Below are 18,541 nucleotides of genomic sequence, written 5' to 3'. Positions count from 1 at the left end.
TACAGAGCAGTTCATTTGTTCATATTACTTGGGTTTGATTGATTTACAATGTTCTATAGAAATGCATTTTACAATATGCTATAGAAATTCGGTAGGTATATTTTTTTTTTACAGATTAAACAATCATGCATACTTATTTAACGCATAACTACACTGCATCTCTGCATCTAAGCACTACTAAGCTATTTAATGCATTTTTATTATTCAAAGCAAACATCCATGTCTCCATACTTTATTTTGCTGAAATCACTTTGAAAACCACCCCCTAGCATTTCTGGCAGTGGCCATCTTAAATAGAGAAAATGATTCATGCAGCACTTACTTCCTACAATCCATATGCCCTTAGCTTAGGCAGGAAGGTGTGCTTAGCTGAGAAAATCACTCCCCCCCTCCTGAAGACTCCTGGGATGTAGGACCTCATTTGCCTAGGCATGGAAACCAGGAAGTAACTGAAGAAATGCAAAACAAAAGTTTAAAATAGGTAAAAATAATATACTTTCCTATCTATTTACTAATGCTAACAGCATAAGGATTACAATTTAAATAGTTGATATTGACTGAGAGAGTGAAGGTCCACATTAATATGAAATTGCACCAGTGAATATAACATTTTTTTTTTTTTACTTCAAGCCAAACTTCAATAGTTTGTAGTTTTGGATTGTGGGATAGGTTTGAAACCTCTCTTTTTAATACAATGTCTCTTTCGGGGTGATTTCACCTCACTTACTTTTTAGCACTGATCACTGTATTAGTGTAACTGTTCCCCAATATCAAAGTTCGGCAATATCACAGGCCCCACTATAAGTCGCTGATCGCCATCAAAAATAAAATAAAATAAATAAAAATATCCCATAGTTTGTAGACGCTACAACTTTTGCACAAACCCATCAATGTACGCGTATTAGAATTTTTTTTATCCAAAAATATTTAGCAGAATACATATTGGCCTAAATTGATGAAGAAATTAGATTTTATTTTATCCATTTTTTAAAATTGGATGTGTTTTATAGCAGAAAGTAAAAAATATTGTTTTTTTTTTTTCCAAAATTTCTTTTGTTTATAGCACAAAAAAACATGTAAAAATGCAGAGGTAATCAAACAGCACCAAACACAAGCTCTATTTGTGGGGGGGGGGGGGGGAATAAAGGATAAAAATGTTATTTGGGTACAGCGTATTACTGTGCAATTGTCAGTTAGTAATGCAGTGTCGTATCGCAAAAAATCTTCCAGGGGCAAAGGGGGGAAAACCACCCTGGACAGAATAGCCAATAGCAACTAACTAATATGGCAATTATATTATCTATCTGTAATGGAGAAGAGCATATGTCAAGTAGGTAGGCACAAACAATGGCAATAGATATGGTTGTAAATAACACTAAAATAACTACAATTCCATCATTAAAATATGATAAAATATGATAATTTAATGTGAGATGTAACTCCTTCACTCCTTTATATCAGAGTATTGACTGAATATTGGTAATTGAAGTATATTTAAGCCTAATCACTAAAACCGAATATAATATTTAACATGTAATTGTCAATCTCTTAGGAGGAGTTCACATCTCTGTGGTGATTTAATGCATGCCATTAATGAAGGTCTCTTGATCCCTTTGGGAAAGAGAGCCTTTACTGATGGGGCATGGCCAGGACATGGGTGGAGGAAGGAGGGAATAAGTTGTTGCAGGTGATTGGTTAAGGGGAATTGGGCTGGGCCTGAGCTCAAAAGTTCTGCCCCAGGAATTCTGGGCCTTTTGAACACACGTGGATGCAAGAGCTGCCCATCTTCTGCCCCTTTATGGATGGTCCATCACAGCTTTAGCGGCATGTTTTTTTACCTTGCCAGCACTTTAAAGTTGCTGTAACGGGCTATGCCCTTAAGTTGAAATTGGAATTGGTCTGTCTGTCTAGCACTTATGGTAAGGACAGCACCCTTTGGAATTTGACTATTTAATGTTAAAGTGTGCTCACAGTGCAACTGTGACTGGCACTGGTTAAACGTGTTTACATGTTCTGTGTTGGAAGGTAAATAAAGCTGTGGCCTTGCCCTTTTCAAACCGAATGGTTGTAAGTGTGGTTTCTTATATTGGGGGGCAAGGGATTGTTTTGTATGTTAACAGTGGTCTTTCCTGAGCATATGCACCTCAGCAGTCAAGCGTAGTATGTTGTGCACAATGTAGGATAATGTTTTTTCGTAGGTTCGTAGCCCTAGTGTGTTGGGATGACATACAAAATAAATGTTACTGCCTTCATTAAAATTATACTTGGTTATACAGCCATGAATGTCCTTTTTCAGCCATTTTCTGTTCTAGGGTCACACACTTATGTACCTGGCCCATGTAGTTTTGACACTAATTTGTCACCTAGTCACATGCATATTTGAAAGGGCCATTTCAATGCACATTGTGCAGGCATTGTTCACTGTTGTCACCATTTAGTAAGCTGCCTTCAAAAATATCATGTAGCCATTGCTGGAGTCCATATATATATAGGAAGTAGTTGCAGGAGATCAGCAGCACCTACATGCAACAAAGCTGGAAACAAAGGTAAAACAATTGACCATAGTTTGTAATGCACATCGCTTTTAAAAACTTAACGTCATTTAGTTGTGGTTTATAAGTGCTGCTGAGTCACTATGCAAAAACAGGTTAAAGGGATGACCTGTGAGAAGATAAATGAATGCTTTATCATCAAGGCAACAAAACCACAAACTATCTTTGAGTTTTAAAAAGAAAACGCGGAGCGCCTCTAAGTGCAGTATTATTTATTGAACCAAAATGCACACAGCAAATAAACACCCAAATTGGGTAGAATAAAGGATAGGCTCTTGTGTTATATAAGTTGGTCTGGTGGTAAGCAGGGCGAAGCTTGCAAGTCCAGCGTCCGAAGATGTATAAGCCAGGAGATGGAACGGGAGATGGTAATAGGCGGTTAGGCATCTTCCAGGTTCGGCTGTATCCGAGGACCAAGCTTGAACACAGCGTGCGTCGCGTGATGTCACTGAGGCCAGTGGGGACACACAATGCGTTTCAGAGCATGCACCAAGCTCACAGCGAGCATGCGCGTTCTTTTTTAAAGTGTAAATTTATGCCTTTTCCACAGAGCTGACTATGCTGTGGAGCTTTTTGCCCTTACTTTTTGCTTCATATTCTGCTTGTACACTTGCCTTTCCTCGGGATCCCACATGGACTAATTTATGGACTTGATCACTAACTATATTTTCCCTTCATGTGCATACATGATTGCCCTCCATTTTTTTGGTGTCATGCTTATATATTTTAGATATAATTGCATCCCTTGAGAACAGTTGCTTTTTAACATATTTTAACTTTATTATTTTCATCTAGCCACCTATAGTGGCCTTTCAGAGTGCTAGCATTTTTTTCTTATTTTTGAGTTTTGGGTTTGTTACTTATTAAAAAAATGTGCATCAGATACATCCGAGTCACGTGACTGAGGTGACTTAAGAAAAGTACAACATGCATTATCAAAGTCTAAAAAATCAATGTGAGTTAGTGACAAATTGTGGAAGAGGGGAGGCAGAGAGGCGGAGGTAAACAGTGGAGGTGTTTTATCAAACAAAGCAGACAATATAAACTGTGGGTATCAATACCTTAATATAATTGTCCATAAGAACAGAAGTATAAAGGATTTGGAAGACTGAACTTTACTTTTATTACCGTATTAGATGACTATATTTTAACTATTGAAAGGTAGATCTGGTTCATGGCAATAGGAGTGGCTTTATAGAACCTGTTCACCCTGCAAAGTTCTTTCATGCTTTGAGGCATGTTGTGCTGCAATTAGGCAGGGAACTTGAAATGAATAGGCTCGACCTCATGAAAAATAACACAGGGTTGGTACAATGATAATACCAAACCCCTAACCTAATGCTCTTTTTTCTTACTCTATGTCGACTCCCCTGCTTTTAAGCTAAGTATTTAGGTATACACCATAATATAGGATATACAACGCCACTCCCACTTTTCCCTAATTGGTTAGCTGCACCATTTTTTGTTGACACTGTGTACTTGTGTGTTTGTTCTTTAACCTTCTTCTTCACTTGGACAGTACTTGTGTGTTTGTTCTTTAACCTGCTTCTTCACTTGGACAGTATTCACCTGCTTCTTCACTCAGACACCTCTGAAGACGTCAACGACTTGACGAAACGCGCATAAGGTGGAACACACTCTGTCTACGTCACTGGAGCCGAGTGGAACACAAGCCGGTATTCATCGTTCTCCACTCGTGGGCTCCATTTTAGCTGGTAGTTTTACCATCTTTTACTATTTTACCTATCGTGTATTGTACCTAAGTTTTTTTACCGGTACTACACCATCTGGAGTTTTTTTTATTCCCACTAACCCGATCGGATCTGCAGAAGGTGGCCATTCAGGAAAGGGCAATCCAGAGCATTGGGGCACCACATCGCCCAGCGGTATCTCCCCTGGTTCAGGTGGCAAAACAAGCGTTAACAGTCTTAATACTATAAGGTATTTAAGACCCACTTCATCTGGTGAGTGTGTTATTTTACTATCTCCCACGGTGACATCAAGTACGAGCACCAGAACCTTTATATTCACTCTGAACTCAAGGATATTTTGCATATTTGCACCACAAGTCACCTATGAACTGTTTTATTCGAAGAATTTTTTAAATTATTTTTGAATTATTTATTTATTCATATTTGAGCACCATTTTGATTGAATTATCACAGAAAGGACTGCACTTAATATCACTAATGAACTCCTACCAAACTTGTAATTGAATCCCATTGTTTGTACATAATTTGCACTGTATCTAATTCTTTAAAAAATTAATTGTATAGGAATTTATTATTATTTACAGTACACCAACACCTCAAATAGTATTTTAGGGGTAACTGTACATATCATCATTTGTGCTGTAATTCTGGTTACAGATAACACAAACTTTTGTATAATTTTATCAATATTAGCACATTAAGCAATTTTAGAGTTTTTGTGCACTATTAGCATTCTTCTGGCAACACTATTTAAGACCTACCTCAACATTATATTGTAATTATCTGCACTGATTAATCACTTCCCAGTACATAACCCACTCTCAGCAAGCGCTATAGTTAGCCCCTTTTTCTTGTGGCTATACTCTTTCACTTGGACAGTATGTAATGTTCTAATGAATATTTTTCTCTGTAACTGTTAAAAAAATCAATAAAAAAATCCTTTTTTTTTTTTTATAGGTTCTATGTAATATTCAAATTTTATGAGACACTGAATTTTGGGTTTTCACTAGCTGTAAGCCATAATTATCAAAATTAAAAGAAAAAATGCTTGAAATATATATATATATATATATATATAGTGATAAAGAGAAAGAAAGGTGTTAGTAAAAAAACCAAGAGAACAGCCTAAGGTGAGTGGTGACAATGCTGCTTCTCCATAGCGATGAGGAGAAAGGAAGGTGTTAGTAAAAGCCAAGAGAACAGCCTAATGTGAGGACAATGCTGCTTCTCCATATTGATGAGGAGAAAGAAAGGTGTTAGTAAAAAAAAACAAGAGAACAGCCTAAGGTGAGTGGTGACAATGCTGCTTCTCCATAGCGATGAGGAGAAAGGAAGGTGTTAGTAAAAAAACAAGAGAACAGCCTAGGGTGAGTGGTGACAATGCTGCTTCTCCATAGTGATGAGGGATGATCGAACTTTTCAAAAGTTCGGTTCGGCCAGAACATCTGAACTTCCCAAAAGTTCGGCCCGGATTTCAGAACCTCATTGAAATCAATGGGACCCGAACTTCGGTAATCAAAAAACACCATTTTGAAGCCCTAAAACCCAATAAATGCCCCTAAAAAGTGCCTAGGGTTCTGTGTCATGCCCCAGGGAATATTAATCACACAAAAAAGTTCTTAAAAATTGTCATTTTTGAAAAAAAAAAAGCCAAAAAATAAAAAAAAATAAAAAAAGAGATTTTTTGATTTAGTATCTGGGGGGGTCTAAAAAGCGTACCTGTGAAGTTTCAGCTCTGTAGCATGTCCAGAACCATAAAAAAAAGATAGTTTGTATTTTGTCATTTAGAAGTTAGAACACAGGTAGTTGGATTCTCGCTTTTCACACCTTGCCGGTTTAATAGCAGGCGTTTTTTGGGCATTCTTTTGGGTTCTTTTGAGGCAGGAAAAACATCTGAACTTGTGTATATGGGTATATATACCACTATACACAAGTTCAGATGTTTTGCCTGCCTCCAAAGAACCCAAAAAAATGCCCAAAAAAATGCCTGCTACTAAACCGGCAAGGTGTGAAAGGAGCGAAACCATATTCCAGATCTATAATTTCACTAATACAAATGATCTTTTTTTTTATGGTTCTGGACATGCTACAGAGCTGAAACTTCACAGGTACACATTTTAGACCCCCCCAGACACAAAATCACACAAAAAAGTTCTTAAAAATTGTCATTTTTGATATTTTTTTGATAGAGAGCCAATTATTGAAAAAAAAAAAAATTCTTTGGATTTAGTGTCTGGGGTGTCTAAAAAGTGTACCTGTGAAGTTTCAGCTCTGTAGCATGTCCAGAACCATAAAAAAAAAAGATTGTTTGTATTTTGTCACTTAGAACACAGGTAGTTGGCTTCGCCCCTGTTACACCTTGCCGGTTTAGTAGCAAGCGTTTATTTGGGCATTTTTTGGGTTCTTTGGAGTCAGTAAAAACATCTGAACTTGTGTATAGTGGTATATATACCACTATACACAAGTTCAGATGTTTTGTCTGCCTCCAAAGAACCCAAAAAAATGCCCAAAAAAACGCTAGCGTCAAAAAAAAAAAAAAAAACGCCCAGGTGTGTTGTTGCAGGCATTTTTTTGGGGGGTTTTGGAGGCAGGCAAAACATCTGAACTTGTGTACACACATACTTATATGTATTTGACACTTAGACATATATAGGTGTTATAGAAGCGTAACTCTATTAGTGTAAATGATTTAATTAGCGCAAGCATATAACTGTATTTCTGCTACTATCACACCTATATATGTCTAGGTGTGTATATACATATAAGTATGTGTGTATATATACCCGTATACACAAGTTCAGATGTTTAGCCTGCCTCCAAAAACCCCCCAAAAAATGCCTGCAACAACACACCTGGGCGTTTTTTTTTTTACGCTAGCGTTTTTTTGGGCATTTTTTTGGGTTCTTTGGAGGCAGGCAAAACATCTGAACTTGTGTATAGTGGTATACCCAAGTTCATATGTTTTGCCTGCCTCCAAAGAACCCCAAAAAATACCCAAAAATACGCTAGCGCCAAAAAAAAAAACGCCCAGGTGTGTTGTTGCAGGCATTTTTTTTTTGGGGGGGGGGGGTTTTGGAGGCAGGCAAAACATCTGAACTTGTGTATAGTACCACTATACACAAGTTCAAATGTTTTTCCTGCCTCAAAAGAACCCCAAAAAATGCCCCAAAAAACGCCTGCTATTAAATCGGCAAGGTGTGAAAAGCGAGAAGCCAACCTCCTGTGCTGAAAGTGTTCTAATACAAACAATCTTTTTTTATGGTTCTGGACATTCTACAGAGCTGAAACTTCACAGATACACTTTTTAGACCCCCCAGACACTAAATCCAAAGAAAATTTTTATTTATTTTTTTTTTTTTTTCAATAATTGGCTCTCTATCAAAAATCTATCAAAATGACAATTTTTAAGAACTTTTTTGTGGGATTTTGTGTCTCGGGGGTCTAAAAGGTGTACCTGTGAAGTTTCAGCTCTGTAGCATGTCCAGAACCATAAAAAAAAAGATCATATAGGTGTAAAAGGAGGGTCCCACAATCCCTGCTCTACTAAAAAATTATCTTTTTTTCTGGTTCTGGACATGCTACAGAGCTGAAGCTTCACAGGTACACTATACACAAGTTCAGATGTTTTGCCTGCCTCAAAAAAAACCCCAAAAAATGCCTGCAACAACACACCTGGGCGTTTTTTTTTTTTGACGCTAGCGTTTTTTTTGGGCATTTTTTTGGGTTCTTTGGAGGCAGGCAAAACATCTGAACTTGTGTATAGTTGTGTATATACACACATAGTTATATGTATATACACACCTAGACATATATAGGTGTGATAGGAGCAGAAATATATTGGTGTTAATTATTTCATTAGCGCAAGTAGTTTTTTCTGCTCCTTTCACACCTGTATATGTGCAGGTGTATATATACAGACATTGGTGTGTATATATACCCCCTATACACATGTTCAGATGTCATTTCTGACTCCAAACATGTGCTCAAAAAAGCACTAGCAACGCCTGCAGCCAAAAATGCTGGCGGCGGCGGCAAAGCCATATTACAGAAACGAAAGTGACTTCAGAGAAACAATCTTTTCTCTATTGCGGTCACCCTGCTATGGAAGGGTTTGGTCACCCTGCCATAGCAGTCACTGTCAGTTCACCCTACACTACATTACGTTCACCCTGACACTTCACACTTTCCCTACAGAAACTGAATAAATTAAAGCTAACTAAAGTGTAAAAGAGCACTCTAACTACACTAGATATCCCTTTCCTCACACTAATAAATGCTAAATGACACTTTTAAAGTAAAATTAACAGAACTGCTTCCATTCTCTTCCATGTCCTGTATAACAATGCTAGGAATATGGCGGGGGCTATCTTATATACTGGGGGGTGTATTCACTAATGATTGGACTATGGACCCCCTAGTCACTCCAATCACATTCCTAGCATTCTTCTGCCCCCTCAATTGGCTTTTACTAATGGTTCTGGTCCAATCACGAGCTTTTAAAGCCCATTTCCTGTCCCATTGCATTTTGGTCGGTTCTGGTTGCCGAATTCCGAACTTTTTGGGCAAAACGTTCTAAATTTGGCCGAACCTCGAACACCCAATGTTCGGGCCGAACCGATGGTCGACCTGAACCGTTCGATCATCCCTAGTGATGAGGAGAAAGGAAGGTGTTAGTAAAAAAACAAGAGAACAGCCTAGGGTGAGTGGTGACAATGCTGCTTCTCCATAGCAACAAAGTACAGTAAGAGTTCCACTCAAGGACAAAGTTAAAAAAAAAGGAAAAAATCCTGAAAAAAATAAAATAATTACATCCATCACACCTAAGGACTAAAAAGCTGCAATACATGAGCTTTTTTTGGGTGGGTGGGCTTAGATTTAATTTAAGTTTAGTGCGTGTGAGGCATTAACAGACCTCTGATTTCACTATAAGGCCTCATGCACACTGGATGTTATCATAATGTCAGTAGAAAGCTCTAGCTGTAGAAGGAGTTTTTCAGCTTTTTTGCAGTAGCATTTTTCTGCGTTTTTAGCGTTTTTCAGCTGTAGCTTTTTAAGTTTTTTTTTTAGCAAAATTATTTTCCCACAAAATCTTATCGCTCAAAAATATTGGCGTTTTTCAGCATTTTTACAGCTGAAAAATGCCTCTTAAAACCCACTAGTTCTGGGCTTTTTTTCTAGCCAGAAAACGCCCCTGCCAAAAACTGCTGATAACAGCCTATGTGTGCATGGACACATAAAATAATATGCTTGGGAGTTTACTGGCTCTAGAAAAAATGTCTGACGCCAAAAATAGCAGCTGGAAAAATATCCGGTGTGCTTGAGGCCTAAGGAGGACCTGTAACTAACAGCTTACAGTCACATAGGGTGCTTGCCAGTGTATTTGATGTAAACACTGACACCTGTCTCATATACTGCATTTACCATTGGTACCTCTGCCCTTTTAACAATGCTCCACATGATATCTGTAGAAGAAAGTCTTGATTAACAAGATTTTAATGATTATCCTTTTTTAAAATACACTTGGGTCTATTTTTTTGCTTTTGTATGCCTAAACCAACATTTTGGCCTTTGCTTTTCAAGTTACAAGGTGCTTAATAAGGTGCTAAATAATATAACTTGGAATGGGTACATATCAAGTGGACTTTAATTGTTATTGTATATCAATAACATATAAAAAAAAGAAGTGTTTATTAGATTCCAAGTGATTGAACACTATAACTTAAAATGAATTCAAAAAGAAATAAACTACTTTTACACGTTCACTTTTACACAAGAGTAAATCAACAGTAACATAAAAACCATCCATAAACTGTTCCAATTACATTCCCAGCTTGACCTCCATCCAATTTAAATATAATGTAAAGTCTTTGCTTGTGTCTGCTTCATGTGATTTTTGTAAAGCCGTTAAGCAAAGTAAGTTAAAAAAAACTATTGCGTTTCTTTTAGCTCCTCTTATCAGGTTTAGAATGATATTTTCAAGGTAAAATAAATGAATTGCGTATCCTAGCAAGTAACTGTGTTGTGTAGTTATCTATTTATATTTTGCTTTTATACTGCAATTTCCAACTCTTATTCTACATTTTCTCAAGGTTTCATATTTATTTTGCAAGCATCAAGGGCATTTTCTCAAAGCCATTTACTCCTGTCATCAGTTCAATGACAAAGACTTAAATCATGTATTTTGGTATCAAATTTTTTTTATCAATCCAAGCAAGAATTTTAATAAATTACCAAGAATAAAATACTAAGCTTATTTTCTATAGTTTACGGGCGGGAAGTGGTTAATCAGCAAATTTTGTGTTTTTATTATTTATTGAGGGGCGTATTTTCAGAAAGACAAAGGGGCCAGGTTATGCTAACTAAAGCAAAGACATGTAATGGTTTTGCCCATAGCAGCCAGCAAGACAACTCGATTGACCAAATGGCCATTGACTTTTGACTGTTTTATTTTCTCTTTATTCTTTATAATATTGTGATTGTTATGTATCCTGAAAAGAATTTTTGCATGCTGGTTGCTGCAGTCATTTTTTTCCTTAGAAGTGTGAGTTACCCATAAGCTATATGTGTAATTTGAAATTCACAAGAAATGCATGCTTCAAAAAATTTATCGAGCTCATCCAACGTGTCTGCCATCTGGCTCAGAAACATTTGCTGTAGTTGTACAACCATTCAAGATTGTCATACACTGCGAAGTTCTATATGGTTAGCAATAGTCAATGTTTTATACATTTTATTTTAAAATTTCTGTGATAACTTTTGTAATGTTGTTGTCATGTTTAGTTTTCATTAAAGACATCCATGATACTTGCTGTGTTTGTGTGTGTTTTTTTTTCCAAGAAGTGCATTTTATTTTCCCTGAAGTGTGTATTATTTATCCTACAGCATTTTGTGCTTTGAAGTGTGTTTTTTCCTGAACTGTGCATTATTTATTCTACTAGATTCAGTGCTTTTCACATTCCTGCAATGTAACTACCACAAAAATGTGAAAGGGTGACAGAGTGTGTAATCGAAGTTAGGAAGATTTTACAAATAATAACTTATTTGCATTCCTATTAAAAAGATGGTATATGTATGATATAATATAAAGTTTAAAAATATTTAAACTTTGGCGTGTGAATGTGACATTCACAAAACGTTCACTGTATCTTTCTGGTGCATGTGTTTTAAATGACAGTGACTGCAGTGGATGTTCGGTATATATCCCATTCACTGCTTTATAAATATGCCTTAATAGGTATGAATGGTGACCTAAAATAATATGCAAGTATTTAAAATAAATGAGCAAGAAAATGCCTATTGAAATTGTTGATTAACCACTTCTGGTCCGGAAGGCTTTACCCCCTTAATGACCAGGGCCATTTTTTGCGTTATGGCACTGCGTTACTTTAACTGATAATTGCGCAGTCGTTTGATGCTGCACCCTAATAAAGTTGATGTCCTTTTTTTTCCACAAATAGAGCTTTCTTGTGGTGGTATTTGATCACCTCTGCAATTTTTTTTTTTGTAGATATAAACAAATAAGTGTGACAATTCTGAAAAAAAAAAAACAATATTTTTTTACTTTCTGCTATATATAACATTCCAAAAAAAAAAAATTTTAATCTATTTTTTAATCCTTTTAGGCTAATTTGTATTCTGCTACATTTTTTTTGGTAAAAAAAATCCCAATAAGCGTATTTTGATTGGTTTGCACAAAAGTTATCGCGTCTACAATCTAGGGGAGAGATTTATGTCATTTTAATTTTTTTTTTTTTACTAGTAATGGCGGCGATCTGCAATTTTTAGCGGGATTGTGACATTGCGGCTGACATATTGGACCCCTAACTGACATTGTTGACAGTTTTAGGGGGACCAGTGACATTACTACAGTAATCAGTGCTAAAAATATGCACTGGTACTGTTCGAATGACACTGGCAAGGAAGGGGATAACACCAGGGGCGATCAAAGGGTTAAATGTGTACTGTTTTAACCACTTAAGCCCCGGAAGATTTCCCCCCATTCCGACCAGGGGGTATTTTGCGATTTGGCACTGCGTGACTTTAACGGACAATTGCGCGGTCGTGCGACGCTGTATTTAAACGAATTTGGCGTCCTTTTTTTCCCACAAACAGAGCTTTCTTTTGGTGGTATTTGATCACCTGTGCGATTTTTTGATTATGCGCTATAAACAAAAAAAGAGCGTCAATTTTGCAAAAATAGCAATATTTTTCACATTTTTTTATATGAAATCCCCCCCCCCCCCCAAAAAAATGTAAAAATCAAAATTTTTTAACATTTTCAGCCAATTTGTTTTATGCTACCTATGTTTGGTAAAAAAAATCGCAAAAAGCGTATTTTGATTGGTTATCGCGTTTACTAACAAAGGGAAAGATTTTTGTCATTTTTGTTGTTGTTTTTTAACGCGTAATGGCGGCGATCTGCGATTTTTTTTGCGGTACTGCGACATTGCGGCGGACAGATTGGACCCTTGACTGACATTTTTGACACTTTTGGGGTTACCAGTGACATTACTACAGTAATCAGTGCTATACATATGCACTGTTACTGTAAAAATACACTGGTAGTGAAGGGGTTAACTTTATTTGAGACATCGGGTCCGCTGGTCACACGCGCGGGAGGGTGCGTGACCGCGCGGGAGCACGCCTCCGGGGGCGCGCGCTCGCTCCCTAGACCCTCACAGGCTAGCGACGTAGACCTACGTCGATTTGCCTGTGAGGGGCTGACTGCCGACGTAGATCTGCGTTAGGCAGTCGGCAAGTGGTTAATGACACTGGCAGGGAAGGGGATAACACCAGGGGCGATCAAAGGGTTAAATGTGTCCCTAGGGGGTGCTTTCTAACTGTGTGGGGGATGGGCTTGCTGAATGAACACAGAGTCCTGTGTTCCTAAATAGGAGAAACACAGGATTCCTGTTTTCATTACTGACAGAACAGCGGTCTGCCGTGTTTACAATGGCAGACCGCCGTTCTGTCTCCACGAGGGAGAGATCGTGGCTGCCCGGCGGACATCGTGGCCCATGGACCTGCTGATTGGCTCCTCCTGTGGCCAATCGGTGCATGCGGTCCAGGTACATCATTTCGTGGGACAGATCCGAACTGCTGCAGTAAAACTACGGCGGCTGTTCGGCAAGCGGTCATTCACACTGATCACATGTTAGCAAGTCCTGTGGATTAGCTTAGAAGAGTGTCTCTGTGTATAAAGCCATCTAATGATAGCTGTCTGACAGATATTTTTCAAGTGCCATTTATAAGCAGCACTGGATAAATAACAGGCTGCCAATCCACCCTTTTTTTAATGTATCGCAGGAAAAAATGGGTTAAAGGAGTTTTAAAGTCAGACGGTTTTTTATCATAATGCATTCTTTGCATTAAGATAAAAAAAAAAAAACCCTTTTGGGTGTAGCAGCCTCCCCAGCACTCCCTAATACTTATCTGAGCCCCATCCCTCTCCAGCGATGTCCATGGCACACAGCCGCAGCGCCATTGGCTCCCATGGCTGTCAATCAAAGTCAGTTAGGCAATCAGGAGAGAGAGGGGCAGGGCTGAATGGCAGTGTCTAAATGGAAACATGGAGCTGCAGCTCGGCTCGGGTGCCCCAATAGCAAGCTACTTGCTTTGGGTGCACACAATAGGAGGGAGGAGCTAAGAACAGCAACGAGGGACACGAGAAGAAGAGGCTGCCCAGTGCTGTCCTGTGTAAAATCCAGGCTGCCCTGTGCAAAATCAACTGCACAGAGGAGGTAAGTATAACATGTTTGGTATATATAAAAAAAACAGACTTTACAATTACTTTAAAGGGTAAACTCTTATACTACTTTGTAAATTCTTGGCATCATCCCTTATTTTATACAGTTTTTACAGTCACAACTTCACTACTACTTTTTTTTAACTTTATTTAACTTTATGCATATCATGCAATACATAGTAGCAGGGGCATGTTTGGATTGTCAGAAAAACCTTTAGATGTACCCTAATCCTTAAAATAATCTAAACATACCACTTTAAGTGAATATGTGCTTTTTCCCAAGCAAGGCAACGCAATATGTTCTCTTGACCTCCCTCCCATCCTCCCACCCAGCTGAACATTTTACCTTTCCTTTCCTCTCATGGTCTTCCATTTACTCACCACTAGTAAGGAGAAATACCTGATGCTCCTGGATGTGGATGAGCATTTGTGCAAGACAACCATCCCAGCACTGTCAGAGAGACTTCTGACCTGTGGAAACTCCATATCGCAACTCAGAGCTTAAAGATTTCTTCCTTTTTTTTGCTTCAGGAAGCTGAACTTAAGAGGATGGGAGTAAAGGAAATGTATTTATTGGTGAAAAAGGGGTTTAGTGAACAGGCAAAGCACAATTCTAAATTAATATTGTAAAAGCACAATTCTAAATTAATATTGTAAAGATGAAGAACATATTATCATGCTGAATAAACCTTTCTCAGAAATGTCAAGGTATTGGTGACTAAAATTTAAAAATGTTGCATGAAAAAATGATGATCCAAAAGGATATTAGCTTTTTAGAATCACTTGCTTTCTTTCCTATTTTTATATATTCTTAGAACTTTATGCTTAATTATTATCAATATACTGCATATATTATTGTGTTGTGCATACAGTAATTTAAAGAGAAGGGGTGATCTGGCAAACTATAAGAAAAGATCCAAATGTTTAAATGGACAAAGGTGCAATTAGACGGTCTCAATATCCAAAGATGTCAAAAAAGCGAGGCTCAGTGGCAGCCACTGCTGGAGAGCTAGAAGGAACTCTGCAATAGGTAAAAAAATAAGGAAGAAAACAGCACCTTCTCAGTGTAGCATTCAGAGAACTTCACTTGGAAACAATAAAGTAGCAACTTACAAGATATAGATAGAAAAGTGCTCATCAATAAGATGTAGGGACACCATTGTGCCTGGCCAGTCAATACACGCTCCTTCTGCAGTGTGTCTCGCCCACCACATCTGACACTGGCATCACCTCCACTTGCCCAGGGTCCCCTGCTGATCCAGGAAGTGCTGGAAACCACCAGTAACCCCAAGGGTTTCATCTGGCTTTACACTGCAGAAGGAGCTTGCATTGAACTGCCAGCCACAGCTATGTGCCTACATCGTATTGTTGAGCGCTTTTTGTATCTATATCTTATAAGTTGTTGCTTTGTTATTTCCCATTAAGGCTCTGCTTTCATCCTTGTTTTTTGCCTATATCTTAATTTATTTTGTTAAAAGTTCCATATGTGCATGATCTATTCATTTTTCTATCATAACAGATATTCAATTGACAACAACTCGCAAGAAGAGAGAATTTTTGAAATTGATACAAACAACGGAGCAATTAGGACAACAAAACAGTTGGATCGAGAGGAAATACCCTGGTACAATATTACAGTGACAGCTTCTGAAACAGGTACCTTTTCAAATGAGTGAGGAGCATTTTATCCATTGTTTGTACAATATTGGGTGCAGGTACACTAAAGTTCACTAATCTAACTGTGGTTTCTACAAGAAATGAATGTAGCTAAAGTGTCTTTTTCCTAATATTATATATAACTAAATTACTAAAAGCATGTTAACCTAATTTCAATAGTAATTATCAATACTTAAGTGAATATCAATCTTAATTGTAATTTTAAATAATTTTAAACCTGCAGTTTTCATTAAAAGAATACCTGGTGATACTTATTATCATTGCTTAAGCATTTCCTGTTATAAGGTGACAAAGTTCGGCCCCTTTCTCCCGCACCCGTGTTGTCAACCGGTCACACAGGCTTACCGCTCACTACAGGTGACTATTTACATGTTGTCACCATCAGGAAACCCCGAGCTGAATTGCATGAATGTTGGAAATTGCTGACAGCAAGGCTGTAGGAGATTAGAAGCAACAAAATACAAAATAGATGAAAACAAGTTGAACACAATTATTTTATTAAAACATGATTTATGATACACAGAACTTTTGAAGGTTGTGTAGGGAAGAATAAAATCACACTAGATTATTTCTTTGCTGTCTCTGTCCAAATGGGGAGAATTTCCTTCATGTCCTATTCTGGAAATGAAACAAGAAATGAGAGAAAATCTTAACAAAGTGTGGGAAACTACTATCATAGACAGCTGTCACTGGGACATCTGTCCTTATTAGATGATAATGACCACTAGGAAAAATGGAAAGGGTGGGAACACAGACCACAATAAAAACCCAACAGAGACTATACAATATCCCTTCTCTATTCTATCTAAAATTAAAACTTTTTTTAAGGAGAAAAAAATAGAACAGGGTATTTTTACACAACTATACTGACTAAAGACAGAGTGAGCAATACTGAATATTCATAAATACTCCCTAAAACATTTATCTCTTTCCTTCTCTCTGTCTTTCTGTTTTCTGTATTCTAAAGCTCTAAAATTGAAGGACATAATCCACTAAAGTTTAATTTAACAATCTGTGTATAGCCCTTAAGGAAAACTCTACTTTTGCAAATTATATGCCATATATTACTGCTTCATAATTAATTTAATGTTGTAAAATCTATTCATTTTGCTCAGCAGCCAGACATTATTTCTTATAATCATCAAGAAATTCAAGGTCCCTCTTCTTTTGTAGAAAATGTTTGCATTTTTTGTTAAAATACTTTAAAACCATTCTGCACATACTGTATAAGGAGAGTGTATAGCTGCAGTATTTCTTATGACTGGGAATAGCCTTGTAACCCTTCTCTTTATGCTGGGGAAAAGATATGTTTGATCTTCTGCACCAGCAGTTAGCACAGCAGTGACACTGAACCAAATTGAGTTCATGACTGAGCACTTCCAGTTTCTTTTACTCTATAAAGGAGGTTGGTGAACATGAAACTCAAGTTCACTAATTCTTCCATTTGCCAATTGAAACAGAAAAGCTAGTGAGACCAGCAAGAGGACAGGTAGGGGTTGGTTTACTAAAACTGGAGAGTGCAAAATCTGGTGCACCTCTGCATAGAAACCAATCAGCGTCCGGGTTGTACTGTCAAAGCCTAAATAAACATGCTAATGTTTGAACTTGATTAGAGAGTGCAAAATCTGGTGCAGCTGTGCATGGTAGCCAATCAACATCTAACCTTAGCATGTTAGCAGGCATTTAGGCTTTGACAATACAATACAACCTGGATGTTGATTGGTTTCTATGCAGAGCTGCACCAGATTTTGCACTCTACAATTTTAGTAAATCTCAGTGTCAGAGCTTACAAACTCCCTCCTTCTCCACAGATGCAGTTTTATAGATTTTCTTTCCAACCAGTAGGACAGTGTAAATGTTTGCGGAAAGTGGGTAAGCTCCATCAGTACTGGAAAACTGCTTGGGATTTGCCTAATCAAAAGACTTTGACATTTGGACACAGCAACAATTAAAGCTGTTGCAGCTATAAGCAGCCCTCCTACTTTACTTTCATTAAAGCTTTGAATTTGTTTCAGTGTGAGTATGCTGACTTTATATTGGGAAAAAACTACCCTGATCTACCCTATTTCGCACAGCTCATCTCTGAATTTAGTCTGTGCAATTTATGTCTGTGCAATTCAAACCTTCATATGTTATGTAGGGCAATATAGGGAACAGTTTGTTTCTATGAAAAATGCAATATTGCCACTTGTCATGTGGGTATTTTTTAAGCAATACTTCTCTTTTGTAAGAATTTTTGCTCATTAGGACTGCAGCGCAAGGAAAATGTCATGATGATTCCAGATATTTGTTGTTCAAATGTCTGGCTGAAGCTAGCTTCATAATTACTTGCACCATTAGATTAGCGCCATTAGATTGTAAGCTCTTCTGAGCAGGGCCCTCTTAATCCTCTTGTATTTTATTGTATTGTAACTGTATTGTTTCCCTCTAACACTGTAAAGCGCTACGTAAACTGCTGGCGCTATAGAAATCATGAATAATAACAATAATAATAATAATAATTACTTGTGTAGTAGTTAAACTATCTTATTTAACTCCTAATGATCATGCCGTGCTACCAATATTTAGACTAGAGATTGACCGATTATCAGCAACACTGATATATCGGGGGCCGATATGCACTTTCCCCGATATAGCGGAATCGGCCCCTGAGGTTACCAATATTTAGGGAAAGTATTCAGCTAGATGCATCATCCCGGTACCGGTGTCCATAGCGACTGTCGGCTGACTTGTAATGACAACCGATGCGGCTCAGAAGCCGCTCGGCTGTCATTACAAGGAGCGGGAGGGGACATCTCCCCCCCTCCCGCCGCTTTCCATGGCTCACCCGGGTCTCCTGTCCCACCGGGAGACCC

General features: G+C 37.8%; 1 protein-coding gene across 1 annotated transcript in view; it reads left to right on the top strand.

The window, feature by feature from the left end:
• CDH18 (cadherin 18) overlaps positions 1 to 18,541 on the top strand; it is an 850,149-nt gene that overhangs the window by 727,930 nt on the left and 103,678 nt on the right. Inside the window, exon 8 of the mRNA XM_082258418.1 lies at positions 15,529 to 15,665. Coding sequence (XP_082114544.1) covers positions 15,529 to 15,665 — 137 coding nt within the window. The remainder of the gene's footprint in view (positions 1 to 15,528; positions 15,666 to 18,541) is intronic.

This window comes from Pelophylax lessonae (genome assembly GCF_965119305.1).
Source record: "Pelophylax lessonae genome assembly, chromosome: 5".
Classification (NCBI taxonomy): Eukaryota; Metazoa; Chordata; class Amphibia; order Anura; family Ranidae; genus Pelophylax; species Pelophylax lessonae.
The sequence above is the reverse complement of the archived record's forward strand: the minus strand, read 5'-3'. Positions and strand labels throughout refer to the sequence as shown.